Below are 20,280 nucleotides of genomic sequence, written 5' to 3' on the forward strand. Positions count from 1 at the left end.
TGGGGCTTGGGTATCCGTATTTTTTCAAATAACTTAAGTGATTCTCAGGTAAGCCAGTGTTGAGAACCACTGATCTGAAACTTTGTCCACCACACTCTCACGGGTGGGGAGGCCCTTGTTTCACTGGGCTACTTAGGGCAGGTATTTGGGCTGTGCTGGGCCTTCGGTCTCCCTGGCCTTCCCAAATGAATACTCATCTGCCTCTCCAGGCCACAATGCCAAGTGGGAGGATCAGGGCTGAAGACCTGCTGACTCTCCCCGGTCAGCCTCACCCAGTCCCCAGCAGAGGCAGCACTGATCCACCTGAGCCCTGCTCCCATGCAGCCACCTGCTCCCAGACAGCAGGGGACAGCAGGGGACCGCTGGGGACCGCAGGAGTCCATGTCAAGGAGCCTGGTCCTTGCCGGCCTGGGGCCCTTGGACAGAGCCCAACCAGCCATTTTCCCAGGCTGGGTGAGGCTGGGCTGGAGCAGGGGCCACTGGCCAGGCCTGAGGTTTGGCTGGCTTCCGTCTACTTCCCCATTAAACAGATATGCCAATGAATGTGTTTGGGACAGCAATGATGCAGGTTTTGGTAACCAGCCTGGAGAGAACCTTCCTTCCCCATGTGTCCTGGAAAAAGCTGAGCTGGGGCTCCTCCAGCAGCTGCTGCCCGCCCACCCCCATTTTTGCCCCCCACGCCCCAAAAGCACTTTTCCCATGACTCACACGTGGCAGCCTGTGCACTTCTTTTATTATTAAATATATAAGCAGCTTCCTATTTTTTAAATAGATATTTAAATGACTTTATATAAAATAATTCACCACTTCCAAGTATAAAAACAAAATCTCACAGTGTGTGAGCCAACGTTGCCTCTCAGCTCCCTCAACAAAGGGATTCCTGTGCAGGTAGCCAGGGGAGCCTCCCAGAGGTCTGGGGGCGCTCCCACATCTGTGTCACCAAGCGCCCACAAAGAGCTTCTGCAATGGGTTGGGTTTGCTTTCTTGACTTTTAAAATACTCTATGTTTGGGGTGGGGGAGGAATGCCTTCTTTCTGTGGGGTATTTTTTTTCCCTCTTTCACTTTTAAATACATATTTTCTAGCATCAAATATAGAGTCTGTGACTAGAAGGAGCCCCACAGGACAAGTTCCCCGCTGCCTTTCCTTCAGCTGAGGGCAGCAGGGCAGGGGCGGGGGGAGGGGCGGGAGACCCCCACTTTTGAGGGCAGGAAGAAAGGTTCATGGCCCAGCCCAGAGGCCAGGAAGGGGGGAATCTCTCGGTGGGGGGCCCAGGGCAGCAGGAGAGGAGGGGCACGGCAGCACAAAGGGACCAAGGCGGGGCGCGATCAAGGGCCCGAAGCCTCCCGTCAGCTCTCAGAGCAGTGGCAACGGGCTGGCCCAGGAAGCTCAGGCCCTCAAGGCAAACTTGCGGGCGAATGCCTGGTCCCTCTCCCACCCTGGCTGGGCTGGTCAGAGAGATAGTGGAGGGGCAAGCGCTGGGGAATCACTGCCTCCCCAGGTGGGGGAAGAGAAAGGACGGGAAGAGGATGGGAGCTGGGTGGGGTGCTGTGATGGGGCCGGGGCCTGGTATGGGGAAGGAGACCAGGCTGCGGGGTCGGGGTGCAGACGCCCTCTCCCAACCACCGCAGCCTATCCATAATTGCGAAGACCCAGTTTCAGTGGGAGCTCGCCCTGCAGCCTCCCTCTGGGTCTGCCTCTACCCTCCCCGCCCTCCCTCCCGCTAGTCACTTCCCTCTTGGGAATGTCAAAGTGCAAGATGCAGAAACCTGCGAACAACACGATGCAGCCTAAAGACCAGCTCTGGCTGGCGGCCCAGCTGCTTCTCCCACCCCATCCGCCCTGGAGAGTCGAAGCCTGGGTCAGCAGAAGGTCAGGGCTTAGGGGCTCCCTCAGTCGACAGGCAAGGCCAGCTCGGGGCCCCGGTGCAGGGCGCTGGCGAGAGGCTGGAGGGGCAGGACGGTGCACAGACGTTCGCTCACGGGGATGGATGGGGCGGGCTGTTCAGCAGGCAGGTTCAGTATTCACAGTGCAATGGCTTCCTTCAGGAGGGGAGCCTCTGCGCAGTCTCCCGGAGAAGCGCTGGCAGAGCTGGAGGGAAGGTGGGGCAGACGCCAGAGCTGGCTCTCCCGCTTGGCATCGGAGCCAAGCCAGACAGGTCCCGAGGGCAGGGCTGGCCTCCCCTCTCCGCCTGGCCACCAGCAGAGGGCACTTGGGCAAGCGGAGAGGGTGTAGGCCCCCTCCGGGCTGTCAGCAGGGACCTAGCAGGCCCCGGAAACCTTCTCTTCCCGGCTTCTGGGCTGCACACCTTTACGAGAAATCCAGCCGGGACGCTGGCCCGCCCTGCCAATCTCATGTTTCTCTCTCCGGAGACAAGTCCCTGCTTGCCGGTGTTGGGATCCCTTGACACCAGGCGGTCCTCTGGGCACAAGGGCTCTTCCATTCCTCAGTGCCCTTCCTGCTCTCCCACATCCTGCGGGCATCCGGGTCCCTGGCCCAGGTGTGGCTTGGAGGGGAGTGGGAGGAGGACACAGCCCCTGAGGCGCAGAGGGTCCTCAGCCGAACTTCCCAGCCTTCCTCCAGTGGATGGGAGCCTCCAGGGCCCATGATAAATATCAGCAGCGTGGGGGTGGGGGGCATCCTCCAGCCCTCTCCTAGTCAGTCCAGAGTCTGAGGGTCGAGGGCAGGGGGACCCCAGCCTCGCTGCTCTGCTCTAGTCCTGGCAGGCAGGAGCCCTTGTGGTAGGCAGGTCACATTCCCAAGAGAACGGCTGGGGAGGGGTGGTGGTGGACGCTCCCATCACGTCTCCTCCTGTGGAGAGACTGTCCTGTGTGCCCAGCTGTAGGGAAGAGAAAGAAGGACCGGTCAGCTGAGTGGGAGTGGACGGAGGGGGTCGCTGAGGACATGGGTGGGGGAGGCATAGCGTTCCTGTGGGCTGGTGGTGGTGCTGCACAAGACTTCCTCCCGTCCTGTCCCTCGCCTTCCCAGCCACCCCAGACACCACAAGGAACCAGGCGGCTTTTCCTGGCAGCGGCCCAAGCCTCTGGCCAGACTGGCCTCACCTCCCACCTCCTCCTGGGGAACTAGGGACCACAGGGGGAGGTAAAGGGGCCTGGGAGAGGCTTAAGCAGGCCCGAGAGGGGGTCGGCCGCTGCTCGAGTGGCGGAGTCTGACAGGGAGGGAAGGGGGCACCTGAGTGTCCTTAGACCCCTCCTCAGGTAAGAACGTCTCACTGGCCTGGGGCCAATGAGCCAAGGGTGATGCCTGTAAACTCTAGCATTTCTTATAATAAGAATTTCTTATTCCCACCCCTACACCATTCATCACAGAGGGTCATCACACATGATACTCTGGACAGCAGGTCATAGGTAATCAAGAGGAAGAACCAGAGTCAGTTCCGGAACAAGGAAACTTCCATCCTGCCACCTGGCGTGCTAACCGCTAAGCAGCCCAGCCTCCTTCCTGGTGGGCCAAGGGACTTGCCTCCCTGCAAGGGAAGCAAGGCCCTGCTCTCTCCAACCCCACCCCCATCCTAGTCCTTTGCCCAGCATCCTCGGAACGCTTTGTTCCCAGAGCAGAAATCCCCTGGACTCCATCCAACAGTTTGACTTTGGATCCTGTGTGGAGCTACCCTCCCTGACCATCCATAGGCCCTACTGGTAAAGTCCATGATGGACGAGGAGGGCAGATGGGACCACAGCTTCTGGCTCCCAGCCCATTCCCATACTCTGGAGAGGGAAGAAGGGAGAACCATAAACTGGACATGAGCCATGCTGGGTACAGCTGGGCCACAGGCCCTGCTGGGGCTAGGAGGGAAGGACCAAGTGGGTGAGTTCCACCGCCCCTATGTCCTCATTCCTTGTAGTGGAGGGCTGGGATCTGTGTTTTCTTTCTGAGAGTCCCTCCATCAGTCTCTCTGCCTCTGTGTTTTTCCTCTCTCTTGTCAGAGTGGTAGATAGTCTAGGGGCTGGCCCTGAATCTCCTGAGGCTCCTGGGGCCTGGGCTGGACCTACTGATCCAAGCAGGGTCCGGCTGTGACCCCTGCCCTGGGTTCCCTCTCTAAGTGAAATCTTGAGGGGAGGAAGAGGAAAGGTTGTCAGGACCTGAGAACAGGCAGGCAGGGAAAGCAGAGGAGGAGCGGAGAGGAGATGGGGCAGAGGGCCAAGACCAAGAGGGGAAGGTCGGCAACCAGTTAGAGGGTGGTGCAGCCCTGAGCCACGAAGGACCCAGGGACCTCGGTCCCTCCTCTGCTTTACCAGTCCTGAGGGGGTCTGGGTCACCCTCACAGCCCTGCCTGTGTCCCATCTGATCCGCTCACCCATCTTAGCCCATCCCACCAACAATGGGGAACCCAGGGTTGCAGGTATGTTGCTTCATGCTCTTTTCTAAATAGGCTCCCCTGATTCTGAGAGCTTGTTAGGTCCCCTTTCTGTCAAGGAGTGGCCCAGACCTGTCACTGTACACATGGGAAGGTCCTAAGGCGCTCACTTGCTTTTGGCACGGGGTGTGACTGGAAGCTCGAATGGGTTACCCCAGCTAGTCGGCCAGCCAGCCAGTCAGCAAGTCAGGCCATTAGATAACTAGCTAGTCAGTTAGCCAGTCAGCTCACCACCAATCAAACAGCCAGTTAAGCAGTTACCAGTTAGTCGGTTGGTCAGTCAGTCACCTAGCCAGCTGGTCAGCCAGTCAGTCAGAGTCGATTAGTTAGCTGGCTAACGGGGTCACCCAGAAAGCTGGTCAGTTAGAGACAGCTGGCCAGGCTCAGGTGGTCAGTCAACTCTTAAGCCAATCAGGCCACATTTACTGAGTTCTTGGCAAGTATGGAGAAGCCCTCTCTGTATGAGAACATGGAATAGAAAAAAAATGCCCAAAAAAGTGGAAGACACAGTCCCTGCCCTCAAGGGGCTTACAGCCTTCTTAGGGATGTGGAATGTACATATACACATAGAAGAAGGTTTGAAAATGGATAAAAACAACATCCAAATAAGTGCAAATGATATAGTATTAACCAAATACAAAAGGGCTGAGGGGTAGGAACTGAAGAGCAAGCAGGGGGTGGTGGAGTCAATCTGGAAGAACCGGAGGGGGGGGGTGCCTGGAATCGGGGGGCCAGGGCTGAGGAACGATAAGGATTACATCTTTATCAACAACGTGGGTGAGAACAATAGAAGGCACTCCTCAACGTGCAGGGAACACATTTGGGAGGGCTAGGAAGACAGAATGAGGATTTAAAACAATTTCCACTGGCTCAGGTGATGGACAGAAACCAACAAGGTGGTTTTAACAAGGACACCTATAAACTCCTGCACCCAGGTTAAAAAACGAAGTTGTCCACGTATGGGAGAGAAGGCCTGGCTTGACAGAGGTTTATGGGAAATGGAATTCGGGGTTTTAAGAGACCACAAGCTCGACGTATGACAGTATGATACAGCTGTTAAAAAAACAAACAAAGAAACAAAAACCCCACTAATGCAATCTGGATCTGCACAAGTAGAAGAATATGGTCCAGATAAAGGAAGGCAACAGTCCCACTGTACTTTGAGCTGGTAGACAACATCTGGAGCACTGTGTCCAAGGCTGCGTGCCCCATTTTCAGAGGGACACTGACAAATGAGTGTGTCCAAAGGAGGGCGACCAGGATGGTGAGGGGTCTGAAAACCATACCATATAAGGAATGTTTGAGGGACTTGGCCACACTTAGTTTAGAGAATTCTTAAAGGGGATATGGATAACTGACTTGAGACACTGGAGGGCTCTCATGAGAAAAGGAGGGAGGATCATCGTGGAGGGGGCAGGGAAGCTCCCTGGAGGAAGGACCTCCTCACAGCGCTCCTGAGAGATGACAGGGAGCTTGCCTGGGACTGGGAGTACGGGCTCAGCAGCTGGCTGATGCCCTGTCGGGAATGCAAAGAGGGGAGACCCCTATAGAGTGGGATGCTGGCCAAAGGACCTCCAAGAGCCTTTCCAAGACTAAGGTTCTATGGATCCATGGATCTAAAACCAGGGACGTAGAAATGATCTTGGCTGGGGAGAAGGGTGCAGACCAATAGAAAGCTGGCAAGAGGTGGGTGTTAGGGCCAGCTGCTGGAGGAGCCTGGGAGCCCAGGTGAGAAAGGTTTGGGCTTGGAGTGGTTGGTGATGCAAATTCCCCAGGAGGGTGAAGACCATGCAAGATTTTGGTTGCTCTGGAATGGAAGGTGGCAGCAAGACTAGAAACCGAATACAGAAATAATAACCCGATGCATGGCTAATAGTGCCTGGCCTCAGACTGAGGGGGGGGTGGGAAACGGGGTGGGGGGAGACCTGAGGATCCCGAAAGGAGACAGTAGGCAGGATCTGGTGATGGATGGAAAAGGGAGTAGGAGGGGAGGAAGTCAAGGTGGTATCACCAAGGTCGGGTGGTTAGAAAAGGGGGTAGCTCATTTTAAAGGGGCGGAGAGAAATCCAAATCAGAGTCTTACCTTAGAAACCCCTCTACACTGGCAGTTCCACCTGTCTGTCCTCATCCCGGGTCAGGGGGCTGCAGGCAGAGCATAGGGCTGGCATAAGACTTCAGCAGAGGCTGAGGAGTGAGGGAACCCCTTAAGTTTCTCCCCCAACCCTCCCATGCATGTGCTCCAGCCCTCTGAGATTCAGAAGACCCAGAACTGCCTAACCCTAGGAAGAAATCAGGAAAAATCCCAGATATCTAGGAAAGAAGAAACGCCCTTTCTCCTCTCCGCCTTCCATCCTGTTCTGAGCTCCACTTCCTCAAAGCAAATGAAAGAAAATCTCCCCCAGATCTAGAAGGGAGACAGACGCCAAGACAGCCATATCCGCGCCCCCCCCCCCCCCCCCGCCATTGCCGTCCAGAGCACCCCCACCCCCTGGAAACTCTCACCTGCCCTCTGGTTGCTCCATGGGAGAATCCACTGTCTGAGGCTCTCGATGGCTCTGGGGACAGACAGTAAAGAGCAGGTTCACTGAGGAGCTATGGAACGGTGTGGGGACTGTGGCCTCACCCCCAGGCAGGGCTGGCCAGGGGAGTAGATGAGAGAGTTATCAAAGTCTCCCCCAGCCACCCAGATGTGGGGATGAGCCGCCGGGCCAGGAGAGCATCCTGAGGCCTCCCTGCTGGGGATGCCCCCTCTCCTCTCCCCATGCAGTCTCCATGCAGGCTGATCCCTATGGGCCCAGGCTCCGCAGAACTCCCAGTGAACATCCTGCCCTGACATCCGACACAGCAGCACTCTCCTCGGCCAGCTCCCCTCACCTGTGGGTTCTCTTCCCACTCTCAGCCCAAGAATATTCTCTCCCGCTCCCTTCCTGTTCACCTTATAAGCCTGGGTCTCCCCCTTTTTGAAGAAACCCTCCCTTTCAACCTCCTATCTTCTGTGTTCAGTTGGGCCCCCGCCTTGGCGTCGAAAGAACCCAGGCAGTGCCCAATAATCCTCCGACTTGCTTGACCCGCTCCTGCACCCAGGCTGTGCCCCTGGCCCCATGGGCTGCCCTCCTTCTCTCGGGGGCTCTCCTTACCCGCCGTCTCCGCCTGTAGAACAGGAGACCACCGACGGCCAGCAGGACCAGGATGATGCCGGGCACCAGCAGGCGGAAGGTAAACCCGGGGAGCTGAGGGTCAGGGGGTCCCTCCTGCTGCCTCTCATGGCCTGTGTCAGTCAAAGGAACGGAGTTAAAAGGGGCCGGGGCCCCGGCCGCCCCCTCACTTGCTCGTCTTCCTTCCAGCTCTGTGGGGCTCCTTCGATCCCTGGTGCTCCTTCTGCCCTCCAACTCCCCGAGGGGCAGCACATAGCCCCACGAGTGGCTTCTGGGAAGCCTTGGCTGTGCAGAGAGGGCCGAGGGACTGCTGAGGCCTCGCGGGGGCCGCGGCGGGGTCCTGGCAGAGCTCAGCTCCTGGTGGTCTCTGGGCGGGGCAGATGGACGGTCTGTCTTCTCAAGGGTGTGACTCTGGGCCTGGCCAGCGGGTCGCGCAGGGCCCACCGTGGGCAGGGGTGCACCAGGCATGTCGTCCGGCTGCTGGCCGCTGGCTGAGTAGGGCAGTGGAGAAGGTGCTGACAGGCGGTCACTGGGCCTGGCGGTCGTCTCGGCCTGGACTCTGCCTCCTCCCAGCTCTGCCCCTTGGGGTATGGGACCCTCGCTAGCCTCTCCGGAGGCCTCTTCTAGGGTCCAGTTGGTGCCCAATGCAGAGTCAAGAGCGTCCTCCATCCCAGGGACGGGGTCCCCGACAGAGGGCCGGGGCTGACGTGCATCTCCGCCGGGGCCGGCCTCTACACCCGGGGGCTCCGGAGATTCAAAGCTCGGGCAGGTGCTCCTGGGTGGTCGCTGCTTGGCACTTCCCGGGCCCAGGTCCACGGGGCGGGGGGGCTGCTCACTGGGCAAGAGGGAGCTGCCCTCTGTCCCCTCAGAGTCAGCCCAGGTCAAGCCGGCCATAGGGGCCATGGAGGGGGCAGGGGGCTGCTGAGGGGAGACAGAGGCCAGGTCACTGCTAGGGGTGGCTTTGGGGTACAGGCAGTTGCAATCAGGCTTGGTCACCACATCTGAAAGAACCACAGAGAGAGGGAGAGAGAAAGACGGGGAGGAGATAGAGTCACCAGCCTCCGGCACAGCTTTCCCGGGGGGGGGGGCGGGTAGGGGAGGGGTGGAGAGAGGGATATGGGTCCGGGGGTCCCTCACCCCCTAATTCAGCGCTGGGGCTGAGGAGAGGACAGGATCAGAGCCAGGCAGAGAGCAAAGAGTGGGGTTTAGAGGCACAGGCCAGGGGCCGGGGGCAGGGAAGACCAGGGGACAGCCTTTCCTGGAGTTCCAGCTGGCGAGGTGCCAAGCCGGGGTTGAGCAGCAGCTAGCCCAGAGGTGGAGTGGTGGCCTCCCGGACTAACACAAGTCACCCTCAAGTCCCATAGACAGTGTCAGTTGGAAAGCAGCGAGGTGGTTTCATGCATAGCCAGGGGGCCACACAGCCACAACCACGGGTGGGGACAAGCTGGGGCTGGAACGTGGCCAAAACTTGAGGCCTTGGGACTGAAGCAACGAGACTGGACTGGGCCATTGGCAGCTCGCAGGGCCTCAGCCCCTGCCTCGGGGAGCAAGGTTGAGTGTAGGAGGGCACACGTGGAATGGGACGCAGAGACGAGGACACGCAGGGCACGCATGTGTGCGGCTGGGCCTGCACGGGAAGCTTTTGCACGATGCTCAGACTTCAAATCCAGCCTTTTCCCTTGAGGGGACACTTAAGGCATCCTGGGGACTTCTGGAGCCAGGGTATCCTGGTGGTTCACAGCAGGGCTCCTGGCGCAAGGGCCCTGACTGCCAGATGGAGCCTCGCTCTCTCCATGGAAGCCCCTGTACGTTCAGCCAGCCTGCAGAGCCGGTGGGGAAAGCCTCCATGCCTACAGGGCTCTCCGAGAGGGGCCCCTTTCCCCTTCCCTAATCTCACAGCCACCAGCATGATCCTTCTTGATGCCTCCACATGCAGACATATTTGGTGTGCATGCACACACATGTCAGAAAAGACATGTGCCCAGGACCGCCCAGAGGTACATGAAGCCACATATGTACACGAGAAAAGCACATCTGCACACACAGGAGCACGAGTAGCAGCCAGGCTGCCTCCCCAGGGTCCTTCCGGCCTCCCTCTGGCCCCACGTCTCACCTCCCAATCCCTGCTCTCTTCCCTACACCCTCCCCTTGTCCTGCACTCGCTGGCCCTTTCGGTGCTTACCTTGGCTGGAGCACTTAGCAAAGCTGTTGTTGCAGTTCTTGCTGAAAACGTTCCAGTCCTTTTTCAGGAGATTCTTTGTTTCATTAAAGACATTCTTGATCTTTTCCAGCAACTGCAGGGGTGTCTCATAGAAAGTTCGGACACAGGCCTGGAAAGAGAGCAGGGGGGCCCCCCTCGGTGAGGAGGAGCATTGGTCCATGTCTCTAGCTTGTTTGCCAAACTCCCTTGGCCTTTCTCACATCCGTCTTCTTTTTCTCTTTCATTTTCTCCCTCCCCTCGCCCCTGGTCTGTGGTGGAATCAGTCCTGAGATCTTGAGATATGCCATTTATTCGCAGATCTATTTAACACATATCTGTGTGCCAGGCAATTACCTGGGAATCATGCAACGAACACCAAAGACATGGTCGCTGGCCGAGCTGGACACTGAGTCCGGCAAGGCATTGGCCTTAAACACGCTGTTACGAGCGCAGTGAGTCACATGGACAAGTGCAGAATGATCTGAGAATGTATAACAACGGGGAACTAAATGAGGGCTCATGGGGAATTTCCCCATGGAACCAATGGAAAGATGAGCAAGAGTCAACCAGGAAAGGAGGTGGGGGGTTGGAGAGAGCTGTCTGGGTGGTAGGAACAGACTGTGCAAAGGTTCTGAGGCAGGAAAGAGCCTGAAATGTCAAAAGACTGAAAGACAGCTAGAGAGGCTACAGTAGTGCCATCTAGGAAGAAGGTGACAAGAGAGGCAACTGAGAGAGGTCAGCAAGGGCCAGGTCCTGCAGGCCCTTGTTGGCCATGTCGAAAACTGTTAACTTGATCCACAGAGCAAAGACAAAACATCTGAGCGGTTGTTAGGGAGGTGGGTGGTGGCACGATAAGACTCAAGTCTTAGAAGGATCATCCTGCGGTGGTGGAGAGCAGGCCACAGGGCCTTGGGTCCTTCTCTGGCATTGGTAGGCCTTGGAAGGGAGCTGAAGCTACCCCCAGGCCTGCCTGTTGAGCTGTGCTTTTCTCTTCTGCTCATAGGACCCAGGCTCCCCACACCCACTGGAGCTCTGAGAAGCTCCACACACTCCTGGCGGCCTACTTGCTGATGACTTCCAAATACCGAGCCTTTCCTGACACTGGGCTGCATAGGGAAGGACTGTAAGCTTTACTAGGCTGTGAGGTCCTCGAACCCATCTCTGAATGCCCACGGCCTGTGCAGAGGAGGCCCTGGAGAAATGTTGCCCCGATGGATGAATGAACGAACGTAGGCGTGAGAAGACCTGCGCTCAGCTGCACCACTCACCAGCTAGGTGACACTGGCCCAGTGGACCACCCAGTTTGGGTTCCTTTCCTCTTCTGTAAAGTCAGAACCACCATCCCTTCCAGCTTCCCCACCAGGGCTGTTGTCAGAAAGAGGGATGCTGGTGCTCTCTTGCCTTTCTTCATAAACCTCTGTCTCCTTCGTGCCTCACCTCATACTTCAAAGAGAAGACCGCAACCAGCAGACAGAAGGTCCCACTGCCCACCTCTGACACAGAGGCGGTGCCTTCTCTCCTCAGGGGCTCTGAACCCCTCAGCAGACCGGCTCCTCTAGCCTTGAGGCTCCCTCCCTCCTCGAGTCCACCCTGCTGCTTCCACGCTGGATCTAGGCTGGTGGAAATGCAGATTCCCAGGCCCGCCCACAGATCCAGCGAATCAGACTCTCTTGGGGTGTATCCTGGGAATCTGGAATTTAAACAAGCTCCCCAAGGGATACGTGTGAACCTGAACAGTGGAACACCTCAGCTTTAATACCCCTCGGTAAAAATGGTTCCTCCTGCAATCCCACACTCCCTCTGGCGACCTTGCCCTTTTTCTGGGCCCTTGTGGAGCCGAGCTCCACTTCTCCGTTCACCCCCATCAGCACGCACCTCGGGCAGCAGCTGCGCGCTGCCAGGCCCATCGGACACTCTTCCACCCTCGTCTTGCTTGACTTCTCAACCCCGGTTGATAAAGGTGACTACTCTTTCCATCTTGAGACACTCTTCTCCATGGGCCCAGCGAAATCAGTCCCCTCGTTTTCCTCCTGCCCCTCAGGCTGCTCCTTCCCAGTGTCCTCATCAGGTCCCTGTGTCTGACTGGCTTCCAAGGCCTGGGGTCCCAGGGCCCTGTCCTACCATGTCCTGCCTTCACACGGGACATCCTTGCTGATTCCTCTTACGTGCGCGTCTCGCCGGCCCAACTCAAGACCTGTGTGTCCAGCTGTCTGCTCTGCATTTCCGCTTGGCTGTTTCACAACATGGGGTTCATGTACCCCAAACTGAGCTCCTGCTCTTCCCCCGAGCCTGCTCTGCCTGCTGATCTTGCCCATTTCGGAAGTTCGGCAGCTCATGGGATCTCCTATGTGCTCCAGACAAAAGCATCCTGGAGACCTCCCTTCCCTCGGCGGCTCACCCCCACGGCCCCACCAAATCCTGTGGGTCCTTCCTCCAAACTGGTCCTGGGAGCAGAGCCACTTGGTCCACTCGCAGCACCCTAGTCCAAGCCTCTAGTGACTCCGACCCCAACTTGTGCCCCATGCTGGTCTCCCAGCCTCCATTCCTGCCCCCTGCAGTCCACTCTCCGCAGGGCTACCAAACCCACCTCACAGTTAAGTCCAACTGGGTCACTCGCTTGTTCACCAGGGCATCCCTCACACTTCAGACAACATCCCACGTCTTTAAGGCCCCCCACGGGCCCCCCTGGGTCCTGCTTCCTCCCCTCTCTCTGTCTCTTCCACGCCTTGGCCCTGGTGACCACCTTTTGGGCTCCTGAATGTGCACATAGCCCACCTCAGGGCTTTGTGTGTAGCCTTCCCTGTTCTGGAATTCTCTGACCAGCCTCACTGCTTCCTAACTCTTACTCCTCTTTGGCCCTCCAATGAATATTCTCTTACTCGGGAGCCTTCTCCTTCCCTTCTTCCCTACCCCCCCTTTTTAAGTGAGAGTGCCCTTTGTCTCTCAGAGCCCCAGGAAGCCCCCCTTCATGGCTCCCTCCCTCACCTCCTTCAGGTCTTCCTTTGCCTGGTCATTGCCACCCTACATTCGCCCATATTTTACTCATATGTTTTGTTAACTGTCTCACCCCCTCCCCCAAAATGTAAGAGCCTTGCCTGTGAAGGTTTTTGTCTGGTTGGATCCCAGCTGTTTCCTGGCGTCCAGACCAGTACCTGGCTCCCAATAGGCACTCAGGAACTACTTGTTGAATGAACGAATAGTCCTCACGCTCCGTAACGCTATTTATTTGTGTCATTCTTTGTTTAATGGTGGCCAGCCTCCCCTTACCAGAAGCCCCGCAAAGGTGGGAACCATGCGCTTCTTGCTCACGATGACATCGTCAAGGCCTAGCACTGTCCCCTGCCTGGCAAGTCCTTAGCAGAGGTGCGTGGGGTGAATCCGTGAACGAGAGCGTGAGTGCACAATGACAATGACACGGGGAGGGGGGGGCACGGGAACACACCTCTGTGCATATGGGCAGGCATGGGACCACCAAAGACACCCTCTGCTCTCACTCCGTGCTCCCAGCTCCACAACACTCCTACCTTGTCCTGCTCTTCATAGTCCTTGGTGAAACAGCTCTTAAGCCTCAGAGACAGTTCCTGGAGCTTCACGATGACATTGGCGTTGGGAGTATTGTCTTTGAAGCGCATGGTGTCCTCCATTATGTCTTGCACCAGGAGAAATGCCTTCTTAAGGTAGCACACGGGATCTTTCTGAAAAATGAGAACCTGGAGTTTATGGTCTGGCTGAGGTGGTCTGGGAAACCAGGCTCTGTGACAGGTGCCCCCATCCCTGGCAGATGGAGGGCTGCAGCCTGCCCTATGCCTGCCCCTGAGGGGATTTGCCCCTGAGGGGAGGGCCGTGCCCCTCCAGCAAGAAGGGGGGCGCTGACTCCAGCTGCTCTTTCATGCTCTCTCTCTGGGATCTGGAACTGCTGGGAATTGGGGTAGAGGAAAAGACATGGGGTTCTGATCAGAGACATCCTCAGATTTCTGGAAGATGAGGCTTTAATTAGAATGGGGGCTCATGGGTAGGGTGGGTTCTGGGGGAATGCTCTCTGTCTCTGTCTCTCTTTTAGCTTGCTTTCGCAAAAAGTCCTTTACCACGTGGCTCCTTCTAATCCTCCAGGCTACAGGGGAACTAAAGACCACCCAAGGGTCCAAAGAATAACCTCAGTGTTTTGTCTCCCTGAGAGATGGCAGTTGCCTCAAGGGAGACTCTGCTTTAGCTATTCCTAGTACCCAGTCCTATCATTTCCTAGTGAAGGAAACTTGCTACGCTTGTTAAGGTGTGAGTGAGTGAGTGAAATACTGAAGCTATTCTTTGGGCCACGAGGTGGTCTCCAGTTCTAACAGACATGTGTATGGGTCAGGTGTGCAGAAGCGCAGAGATGGAAGCAACTTCCGGGCACATCACAGTGATTCTTGTATGAGGCGCAAAGATGAACAGATGTGGAATAAGGGGTGGGGTGGGGGCAGTTGAAAAGGCATCACAGGCACAGGAAGAGCTTGTGCAAAGGCTGGGAGGCCGGAAGGGGCAGACAACCGGGTGGGAGGTGGTGGTGGTGGGCAGGACTGTGCCGTGTAACCCCAAGCTGACCAGCCTGGGCTTTCTCCTGCAGTGAGGGGGGCCCTGACAGGTTTGGGAGAGAAATGAAGGTAATAGGTTGGAGTTCCGAGAGCTCCCCCTACTGGCGGGATGATGGGTGCAGTAGAAGCAGAGAGGCCTCTTAAGGAGGCTCTTGAAACAGTCCAAGCAACTGACTGGGAGAGACTGGGGCAGAACCCAGAGCTGCTGGGAGGCAGAACCAGCAGCCCTTGGTGGCTGGCTGGGCGTGGGGTAGGAGGAAGAGGGAAAGGGCTGGACTGACTCCCTGGCTGCTTCTCTGCCTGTTGGATGGACTGTCATCCTTCAGCAAAGCATGTGACCCAGAAGTCATACGGGTTTGCCCTAGGCCTTAGAGCCAGCCTGCCTGGGTTCAAATCAGGCCTCCACCACTTAGTAGCTATGCTCCCTTAACCTCCCTGAGGACCATAAGCAAGATTAGCATATCACAGAGCTCTACCATCGGAAATTCGAAAGTGCCTGGCGCATAGTAAGACCTTGATAGGTGCTGGGGCCAGGAGAAGGGAGCAGCAGGGGACTCGAGGACCCTGCTCAGCCCTGGACCCTGGCACCCCAGGACTGAGCACCAGTGATCCTCCCACCCTCACCCTGCCCAGTTACAGGATTTCTCCTCCCTTCATGCTCCCACATATACCCACCTTGGGAAGCACATAGAGGGCCGGCACATGGGCCTTGGAAATAACCATAACTCACCAACTGCTCCTGGTCTACAAACTCAAAGGCAATCTGGCAGGAAGTCTCCATCTGACTATCGATCTGTAAGAGAGAGCAGGCCAGTGGCAGCCAGGTGTCTGCAGCTCAGTTGAGCCCACCTGAGAATAAAGACTAGAGTTTCTGGGTGGATCAGGTTTGATCCTCCTCTACCTCCCCACCAACCATACCAGGAAAGACAGAGCCAAGGGAAAGACTTGTACCTCCCACATGCCCAGGGTGGGCTGTAGAAGAACAAGAAGTCTCCTCCTTCCACCTCCCACTCCATGAAATCTGACAAAGAGCCGTTAGTTATAAGGAAGAACTCTCTAAGAGGATACAGGGCATAATCTTCCATGACAAGCAGTGAGCTCCCTATCGTGGCAGGAATTCAAGCATAAGCTAGACAAGCTCTGGGGATTCAGGATCTATAGGGGCTGGGGCTAGATGTCCTTAAAGCCCTCCCTGGCCCCCAGAGCATTCTAAGCCTTGGAGAATGCTGTGGCTCTTGGTCTAGCTGGGACAGCTACAGCAGCTACATGCAAGAGGAAAAGTGTAGAGGTAAGAGAGGCAGCAGGCCCAGCCTACAGGCCCCAAGCTCAGGGCCCTGGAGCCGGCCTTAGCCAGTGGTGCTCCACCCTGCCTGGCTGGCCAGAGGGATGGTAAATTCTCTTCTGAGCAGGACCGCGGCCATGATGGTAACCTGATTCTGCCTGGCTGAACCACATTTGGAATTGTTGACCTCTCTGGCAGCCCGATTAGAATAAGGCACGGGTTCCTTCATGGCGGCCTTGGTGAGCAGTCCTTCCCAGCCCCAGGGCTCAGGCAAGAGCCAGGAAAGGGAGGGTGGAGGGCTGGGAGTGAGGCAGGAGCCTCCCATCCAGATCTGGCGGTGGCCCTGGTGCCCCAGGAGTTAGAGGCAACATCTGGACACAGGAGGCAGGCTGGGCTGGCTCCCTGGAGGCAGCATCTCACTGAGGGAGAGCAGGCCTCACCAGCCTCCTCCGAGTCCACGGTTGACCTTCCAAGCAACCATTAACCCAGGCAACCTGCTGGAAGCCCTCCCTGTCCACTGGCTGCGGCAGAGTCACAGAGGGCTTCGGGGTCGGGTGTGGGTCAGAGGTCCTGAGCCCGAGAAGGTCAAGGAGCAGAGCATCAGTGGAGCCATGAATCATGGCCTGCACAGCCGTATTTCTCTGCCTGCAGCCCTTGCCTTTGACCCTGTTCCCTGGCTCCTGCCTCAGTTTCCCCAGTAGGGAGAAGGTAGATAGGCATGGCCGCACACTCACCAGCTGCTGGAGGAACTGCAGGTGTCCGTTCCCGATCATGTGGCTACAGTGTTCTGACACTTCCCCGGTAATACTCCCACTCGCCAGGAGCCAGACCAGCAGTAGCAGGGGCTGCAGCCATGTCTGTGACAGAGAGGGCGTCATTACTGCCAGCTCTCCGTCTCCCTAGGAAGCCCCACGCCCTGCCAGGAGGGGAGAAACAACAACCTCATACCTACAGTGCTCCAGGCCCTGACCCTTGCCGTGGGATGCAGCGTTCCCCAAACCCAGCTTTCTCAGGATTTCCTAACTGGCATGCACAGTCTTCCTCTCCCTTGATAACTACCCACATGTCATCTCCTCCAAGAAGCCTTCCCAGATTAACGAGGCCAAGCCTGACTACGCTCTGAACTTTTCATGAGGACCTGGGAAGTGTTCCTACCAGTCTCAATTTCACTTACACAGGAAACTCCTTGAATGCAGGACTTGCATCTGCTCATTGTTGTGTCCCTGTAACATCAAACACGAGCCAGACATCTTGTGCGCTGCCCGCTCCTCTCAAGTTTATGTTCATGCACCCACTTCCAGACTCCAAGCCAGAGATATTTTCCCTGGGCCCAGCCCTTCCTCCCACCTGATTCCACACAGGTCTGGCTCTGCTACTGGAAAAACCAAGCTCCCAAACTCAGTTTCACTGGGAACTTATCCCATGCTGGAGATCTTTTGGAGCTCTGGGTGTGTGTGTCAAAAGGAGCCCAATGGCTTAATCAGAGGCGGGAGTGTCAGCTCTAGGCCATCCCAGCCTATCGGAGCCCCATCAGGCTCTGCATCCAGCCAGCCAGGTCTTATCATGACCGGGAAGTTTTCTGAGATCTCTCCCTCCTTCAGCTCCCACCTGGCCTGGGAGCTGTTCATCCTCAGAGCGATGGGACTGGCCCCTGACACCCCATCATTCCCCTTCCTTCCTCTCCCCCTCCTCTTCACCAAGGTCCCCTCAACCCTCTCCCTGGCCCAGGTCTCCCCTTCTCCAGCCAGGGGCAGAGGGACTCTTGAGCCTTCTTTCCTCCAGCTCAAGGTTGCCTCCTGGCAGCTGATGTCCCCAGATTCAGGGAATGCTGTCAGGGTGGGGTGAGAGCTGGCCCTTTCCTGGGCTCTGGGCTCTGCCTCAGTAATCCAGATGATGAGACAAATACTGCAAATAAACAGCACATTGGAAAAACAAGGAGGCTATGAAACAGCCTACAGCCCACGACAACATGCTGATTTACGTATAACTACAAGCCCCAATGTTTGTTAGCTCCTACCAGGGAGGAGAGTCCCTGGCTGTACTACCAGGGAGGGCACAAGGAGAAGAGGCCTCGGTGAGGCCTTGAGAAATGGGGAGAAGTTGATGGCAGAGAGAGGGAAGGGGAGGCCTGGAGGGAGGAGGCACGGGGTGGCCCAATGCCATTCAGTAAGGAGATCTGGTGAGGGTCCTGGCCTGATCCGGGGGAGGGAGAGTGGAAAAGAGGGAGGACACTCATGGGGGGACTTCGGACTCTGCTGGGCAGTTGAAGAGGTAGCCCTGGGTAGGAACGGCTGCCCAGGTCCTCCCGAACCTTCAGTTTCAGGACCCACTGGAAACGGGGCCAGGCAGAAGGTGTGTCTCTGTCCCAGGCCGGCTGCCCCTGAGGCTCTGAGCCCCCAGTTTTGGACAGCATGGAGGAAAGAGCCCTGCAAAAAGGGATACTCAAGAAGACAACCTTGCCACAGCTCTTCAGGATATTGATGTCTGAGGACAGCTTCACCCCAAGGGCTGCCTGGCTTTCAGAGCTATTTCAGGCACTGGTGTGGAGAAAGTGTGGCCACCACGTGGGAAGCTGACTTTGAAGGTGGATCCCCACCCCTGCCCCTGGGGTCCCAGTTTTGCCTCAGAGAAGGAACTGGGTGGGCACCTAAGGGTTAACACTCTGGTTCAGCTCACATGTGGCTGGGCTGGCTCTTCCCCTCCATTCTTCCTCCCACCCGCCTGGCCTCAGACTCTGGGACAGCCACGAAGGCACCTCTGCGGCAGTCCCACAGACATCCCTCAGTCCCACCGTCCAGCCTCACCTGTCCCTTCCTCCTCATCAACAAGGGCCCTGGAGCAGCCTCGGTGGGACCAGTGGGACCCGACCTCCCGCTGCTCCTGTCTAAACCAGCCCCCTGCTCTCTCCACCTTTGCTGTCCTCACGGTCTCCCTCCAACCCTTATCTTTGTCTTGTTGCCTATCAGCTCCCCCTCCACCATTTCCCCTCCCAGCCCCGCCTCCTCTCTCTCAGTTGGGCTCTCCCTCCCCTCTGGATCCATCTGCTCTTCCCCTTCCTTCTCAACCCCACCTGCAATCCCCTTCATGCCCCTCCAAATATCTGTCTGCTTCTCTCCCAGCCAGGTTTCTCCTCCCATTCTCCTCTAGGGCTCCTCGGAAGTAAACCTACTGGGAGACCACCCTACTATTCATTGACAGTGCCGCCCTGCGCTTTCTAGGAGCTGCCCCAGCGAGTGCTGGCTGTTGGGTCCAGACCCCACCCCCTCCAACCACCCCCTGTCCATGCAGGCCTGAGCAGCCCCTGGCGCACCTAGGGTTCTGCACCACCAAACCCTCCTTCCATCTCCCTCTGCCGCTGCTAAGCCCAGGATCTCCCCAGCTGACTGAACCAGATTTTGCAATAAAAAGATTCAGAACTAGTCCCAGGCAGCTCTGGAGTCCCGTCCCCTGCAAAACAGACTCGATCCAGCCACCCAAGCCCCCAGTAGCTCGGGCCGGCCGCTGGAACAAGTAGAGGCTTGCCTGACTCCTTCCTTCTGCCAGCAGGTTCCTGGGCACAGGCCCTGGCATTCTGTAAGCTGGATGACCCCTGAACTTCCCCCACCCAGAAGCGTCCACTCCCCAGGAGGGCCTGGAAGCACGTGTGTGGCCCACGGGGAAGGCGCCACACTCAGCGCACAGCCACTGCGCCTGTCTCTTGGCGGAGTCGAGGCAGAGGAGAGGGGCAGGGGCTCACACGGAGCTGGTACAGAGCCTCTGCCCGGGGCTGCGAACCCCTCTCTCCCGCCAGCGGGTGGCTCAGTGTGCGCTTCCGCGCAATGGGGGTGAGCAGCCTCCCCTTTCCAGGGAAGTACCGCAGCCCCGGGAGCAGCTGCAGGGCGCCACCGGGCTCAGCCGGGGCGCGCCCGGGACCTCGGGCAGCCGGCGTGCAAAGATGGGCAGGACACCGGAGCCCGCGGTCTCCGCGGGGGAGCGTCGCCGGCCGGCGCGCCCGGGCAGTCGGTTCCGAGGAGCCGCGCCGCGGCGCCTGCTCCCGCCGCAGCCCCGCCGGCCCCCCGCCGCCCCGCGGCCGCCGCTTACCGTGGGAGGGCAGCGCCCGGCGGCGCCCCGCGAGGTCATACGGGCAGCTGGGTCCCGGCCGGGCGCGTCGGCCGCCCTCGCTCGCTCGCTCGCTGGCCGCCGCAGAGCCCGCGCCCCGGCCGAGGGCCGCGCTGCCGTCCCGGGGGTGCGGAGAGCGGGCGGCGGCGCCGAGAGCAAGCACCCAGGCAACTTTCACTTTCCACCAGTCGGGCTCCACTAGCCAGCTCCTCGGCACAGCCTTTTAAGCGGACTTGTGGGGCATGTGGTTTATGGGAAATCACCTTGGACAGGCGCCAAACACACAGACGCACATACACATACACACACACACACTCACACACACACACGCACCCGCGCGCGCGCACTGCCACAGAACCCAGACACAGACACACTCCAGAGCCCCACTGATCCGCCTCCCCTCCCCCGCCCCGGGGCTGGTCTTCCCCGTAGTCCTCCCGCGCGCCCTGTTTTCTGTGCTCAGCTCCCGAGCCCTCAGCGGAGCAACGCGGGCTCCACCGCCTCCCGCCCTTCCGCGCGCCCGCTTCGCACCGAGCCTTTCCTTTTCTTTCCTTCCGCGCTCTCCAGGCAGATCCGGTGCTCTCGCTCGCTCTCTCT

At 58.0% G+C, this 20,280-nt stretch overlaps 1 protein-coding gene across 4 annotated transcripts; it reads right to left on the reverse strand.

Annotated features, from left to right (window-relative positions):
* Positions 1–719: 719 nt before the first annotated feature.
* Positions 720–20,058, reverse strand: CSF1 (colony stimulating factor 1). Of its 4 annotated transcripts, none has more exons than XM_035017822.1 (9): positions 19,666–20,058; positions 16,320–16,442; positions 15,034–15,096; positions 13,257–13,427; positions 9,715–9,862; positions 7,515–8,533; positions 6,880–6,932; positions 6,461–6,519; positions 720–2,838 (listed from the first exon to the last, which is right to left on the reverse strand). In XM_035017822.1, exons 1-8 carry the CDS (start codon positions 19,702–19,704, stop codon positions 6,474–6,476), a joined length of 1,662 nt encoding a protein of 553 aa, XP_034873713.1. In that variant the 5' UTR covers positions 19,705–20,058; the 3' UTR covers positions 720–2,838; positions 6,461–6,473. The 4 variants fall into 4 exon arrangements, with proteins under 4 accessions (XP_034873713.1, XP_034873716.1, XP_034873714.1 ...); XM_035017825.1 differs by having other exon boundaries at positions 7,515–7,645; positions 19,666–20,053; XM_035017823.1 differs by lacking the exon at positions 19,666–20,058 and adding an exon at positions 16,760–17,251.
* Between the last annotated feature and the right edge of the window lie 222 nt (positions 20,059–20,280).

The sequence above is a fragment of the Mirounga leonina genome, unplaced genomic scaffold (genome assembly GCF_011800145.1).
Source record: "Mirounga leonina isolate KUSES-001 unplaced genomic scaffold, KU_Mleo_1.0 Mir_173, whole genome shotgun sequence".
Classification (NCBI taxonomy): Eukaryota; Metazoa; Chordata; class Mammalia; order Carnivora; family Phocidae; genus Mirounga; species Mirounga leonina.

What these genes read in the sequence shown, in the direction of transcription:
- CSF1 (XM_035017822.1), bottom strand. Translation starts at nt 19,704, where the DNA reads ATGACCTCGCGGGGCGCCGCCGGGCGCTGCCCTCCCACG. An exon ending in CCGGGCGCTGCCCTCCCACG is followed by an intron (nt 16,443 to 19,665) that starts GTAAGCGGCGGC and finishes TCTCTGTCACAG; the next exon opens with ACATGGCTGCAGCCCCTGCT. An exon ending in ACTATGAAGAGCAGGACAAG is followed by an intron (nt 9,863 to 13,256) that starts GTAGGAGTGTTG and finishes CTCTCTTTCCAG; the next exon opens with GCCTGTGTCCGAACTTTCTA.